At 40.9% G+C, this 3,556-nt stretch overlaps 1 protein-coding gene across 1 annotated transcript; it reads left to right on the top strand.

Annotated features, from left to right (window-relative positions):
- Positions 1-412: 412 nt before the first annotated feature.
- Positions 413-3,173, top strand: LOC137736684 (inactive beta-amylase 9). Its single transcript, XM_068475916.2, has 3 exons — positions 413-836; positions 1,458-1,940; positions 2,041-3,173. The coding sequence occupies exons 1-3, from the start codon at positions 612-614 to the stop codon at positions 2,920-2,922; spliced, it is 1,590 nt and encodes a 529-aa protein (XP_068332017.2). The 5' UTR covers positions 413-611; the 3' UTR covers positions 2,923-3,173.
- Positions 3,174-3,556: the final 383 nt, after the last annotated feature.

The raw sequence follows: 3,556 nt of genomic DNA, 5'->3' as shown, positions 1-3,556 counted from the left end.
ACCTCAACGCCACGTATCAACACAACCACACCCACATGCCTGTCCTATATTATTAGTAACCTAGCAAACATCACCTAATACCATTTGGATTGGAAAACCAAAATTTATGTGGAATATTTTTGCTCACCACATTCGGTTGGCAATAATGCTCATCACAGGTGAATTTAAATTTAGAAATTTTGGAGAAATGTGCATTGAATAGAAACAAATATTAAAATTTAAATTTATTTAACGATGATAAACAAGATGTAAGCAAAAATGCATACAAGCACAAAATTTTGAACAAAAACCGTAAAGATAAAACAGAAATTTTCAAACAACCTATATGGCTTCCTGTGCGATCGACACGTGGCAGATTCTTTTGGCTTTTCAATTTTTTTCTTTAAAAATAAAAAATAAAAAAGACGCGTATGAGGACATTTGGGGTGTATATAAAGGTCAGCTTCCAGGTTGCCGTTACCTTAACTTCTCAAAACTCGTCATCATCTGCATTCAGAAGCTCTCAAACTTTCTGGATTTTCAGAAGTTAAAGCCACAAAAACCAATCTTTCAATTGTTTTTTTCTGGGTTGTGAAAAGTTTGAGTCTTTCGGGTAGCCGGGTTTTTGGGAAATGCAGGTTTCGGTATTTCGCGGCTCTCAGGCGGCGGTCGGAAAGACCGAGTTGGGGCGAACGGAGCTTGGGTTTTGTAAATTGAACGGAAATTTGAAGACCAACATCTGTTTTGGTCAGAGCACGAGCTGGAAAAATGAGCGGCTTCAGTTTACTGTGAGGGCCGTACAATCCGAAACGGTTCGGTCCGGTAAAGTTTCGGGACCTGCCAGAAAATCAAAACCGGTAAGTGGTTTCTTCTTCAATTCCGTTGTGTTAGATTTTTGTTTGGTTTCTAAAAAATTGGAGGAAAATTGAAAAGGAATTTAAATTTCAAATTTCAAATAACTGCTTAGGTTGGAGTTGTTTTTGTAAGGTTGTGATTAAATTTCAAATTTTGATTCATATAATTGACCTTTTTTTTTAAGAAATTATATATTTGATCTTAAATTATGAAATTATAAAAGAATTCAAGGTCCTTAGTTCGTTTGAAGACTAGAATTTCAGATCCTCTCCGATCCCCTCACCGCGACCCGGGGGTCAATACATAATAACCGTTCATCAAAATTGTGCGATCATAATTTTTTCTTTTTTTTAATTTTTTACGCAAAACGAAGCTATTTACTTTTAAAAGTATAAAAAATATTCAATTGTGGCCGGACGTTGTTTTAAGAACGGTTACCATGCATTGATTCTTGGGATCCTCGGTGAGGGATCCGGAGAGGATCTAAATCCCAAATAAAACAATCCTTAATTTAACTTTAGCAACTGTTCATGTTTGAGAAGTTGAATATTTTATTTGTTGATTTTCCGGCATGAGTTGTGTAACTTAATTGACTTGTTTTTCTGATGTGCTATGCTATGCAGAACGATGGAGTGAGATTATTTGTTGGGCTACCTCTAGATACGGTTTCAGACTGCAACGCGGTGAACCATGCTCGAGCGATTGCGATCGGATTGAAGGCTCTGAAGCTGTTGGGGGTGGACGGCGTTGAGCTACCGGTCTGGTGGGGAATGGTTGAGAAAGAAGCCATGGGGAAGTATGAGTGGACAGGCTATCTGGCCGTTGCGGAGATGGTTCAGAAAGCCGGCCTCAAGCTCCATGTCTCACTCTGCTTCCATGCGTCTAAACAACCGAAGATCCCACTCCCTGCGTGGGTATCTCGCCTCGGCGAGTCCCAGCCTAGTATCTTTTTCAAGGACCGGTCAGGGCAGCATTACAAAGAGTGCTTATCGCTTGCTGTGGATGAACTTCCTGTTCTGAATGGAAAGACTCCGACCCAAGTTTACCGAGACTTCTGCGAAAGCTTTAAATCTTCGTTCGAGCCTTTCCTGGGTTCCACAATCACGGTAAGAAGCCACGATGCTTAAGCTTTATAACGAAACATTAGTTGTCTCATGTTTTGTACGCGTACTAAACTGTCATTCTCTCCCGTTTTGTCAATTTCAGGGCATCTCAATGAGCTTAGGACCGGATGGCGAGCTTCAATATCCATCTCAGCGCCGGCTAGGCAAGAGCAAGACTCCTGGGGTTGGAGAATTCCAATGTTATGATGAACACATGCTTAGCATTCTCAAGCAACACGCTGAAGCAGCCGGAAACCCTTTGTGGGGTCTTGGTGGTCCTCATGATGCTCCTAGCTACGACCAGTCCCCAAACGCAAACAACTTCTTCAAGGATGATGGCGGTTCATGGGAGTCTCCATATGGTGATTTCTTCCTTTCCTGGTACTCAAACCAGCTTGTTTCTCACGGAGACCGCCTCCTCGACCTTGTCTCTTCAACTTTCAGCGACACTGAAGTGGAAATTTGTGGCAAGGTCCCGCTAATGCACTCTTGGTACAAAACAAGGTCTCACCCTTCTGAGCTGACTTCTGGGTTCTATAACACGTCCTCCAGAGATGGTTACCAAGCAGTTGCCGAGATGTTTGCGAGGAATTCGTGCAAAATTATATTGCCTGGAATGGACCTATCGGACGAACATCAGCCACAGGACTCCCTTTCGAGTCCCGAGTTATTACTATCACAAATTAAAACCGCTTGCAGAAAGCATGGGGTTGAGATTTCAGGCCAAAACTCATCAGTTTCGGGAGCTCGCGAAGGCTTTCAACAGATGAAGAAGAATTTGTTGGGAGAGAATGCAATCAACCTGTTCACTTATCAGAGAATGGGAGCTGATTTCTTCTCGCCCGATCATTTTCCTTCGTTTTCTGAGTTTGTTCGGAGCCTTAACCAACCGCAGCTGCAGTCAGACGATCTACCTATTGAAGAAGAAGCTGTTGAGTCCGTACCTACGAATTCGGAATCAGTCGTCCGCATGCAAACCGCTTAATACAAGTTAGAATTTGTGGTTGTATTTGTATATCTAAAACTAGTCTCCTATATGTGTATCCGACGCAGAATTGTATATAATTTAAGGTTTTAAAAGACGTTAGGTGCTAGTTGGGTAGGCGTTAGTTGGGCGGGGGACTGAGGCCTAACACATAGGCGCCTAGGCGGACTAGACGGATTTAAGTAAATGTATTATATTTCGTGTAAATAATTGTGTGTTTATACTTAAAATATATATAATTTTATCATAAACTACAAAATAGAATGACATATACATTATGAAGTGTTAGAACATAATAAAAACATGAAAAACAAGCATATAATGTGTGTTCATTTAAGTATTCAATAAATCCTTACTGAAAAAATAAAATGCAAAATGAAAGTTTTCTATTTTGTCTAAGTGAGTTGCAACCGAGGTAGGTTTGGGCGGGCTAGGTGGTGGTCCAGGTAGGAACCTCAGCAAGTCTAGGCAGGCGCCTCAGCAAGTTTAGGCATTATTTCTTAATTTTCAAACACCTAGACATTAATTGAGACGGTGATTAACCACTTAGCGCCTAAGCAGGACCTAGGCTGCGTTAGTCAGGGATTTTTAGAATAGTGATATAATTCAAATCATAACAAGAACAACATCATAT

This window comes from Pyrus communis, chromosome 13 (genome assembly GCF_041283825.1).
Source record: "Pyrus communis isolate YQ-2024b chromosome 13, ASM4128382v1, whole genome shotgun sequence".
Lineage (NCBI taxonomy): Eukaryota > Viridiplantae > Streptophyta > Magnoliopsida > Rosales > Rosaceae > Pyrus > Pyrus communis.
Note: the sequence above shows the minus strand (reverse complement) of the source record. Positions and strands in the feature narration are given on the sequence as shown.

What these genes read in the sequence shown, in the direction of transcription:
- LOC137736684 (XM_068475916.2), top strand. Translation starts at nt 612, where the DNA reads ATGCAGGTTTCGGTATTTCGCGGCTCTCAGGCGGCGGTCGGAAAGACC. An exon ending in CTGCCAGAAAATCAAAACCG is followed by an intron (nt 837 to 1,457) that starts GTAAGTGGTTTC and finishes TATGCTATGCAG; the next exon opens with AACGATGGAGTGAGATTATT. An exon ending in TCCTGGGTTCCACAATCACG is followed by an intron (nt 1,941 to 2,040) that starts GTAAGAAGCCAC and finishes TGTCAATTTCAG; the next exon opens with GGCATCTCAATGAGCTTAGG.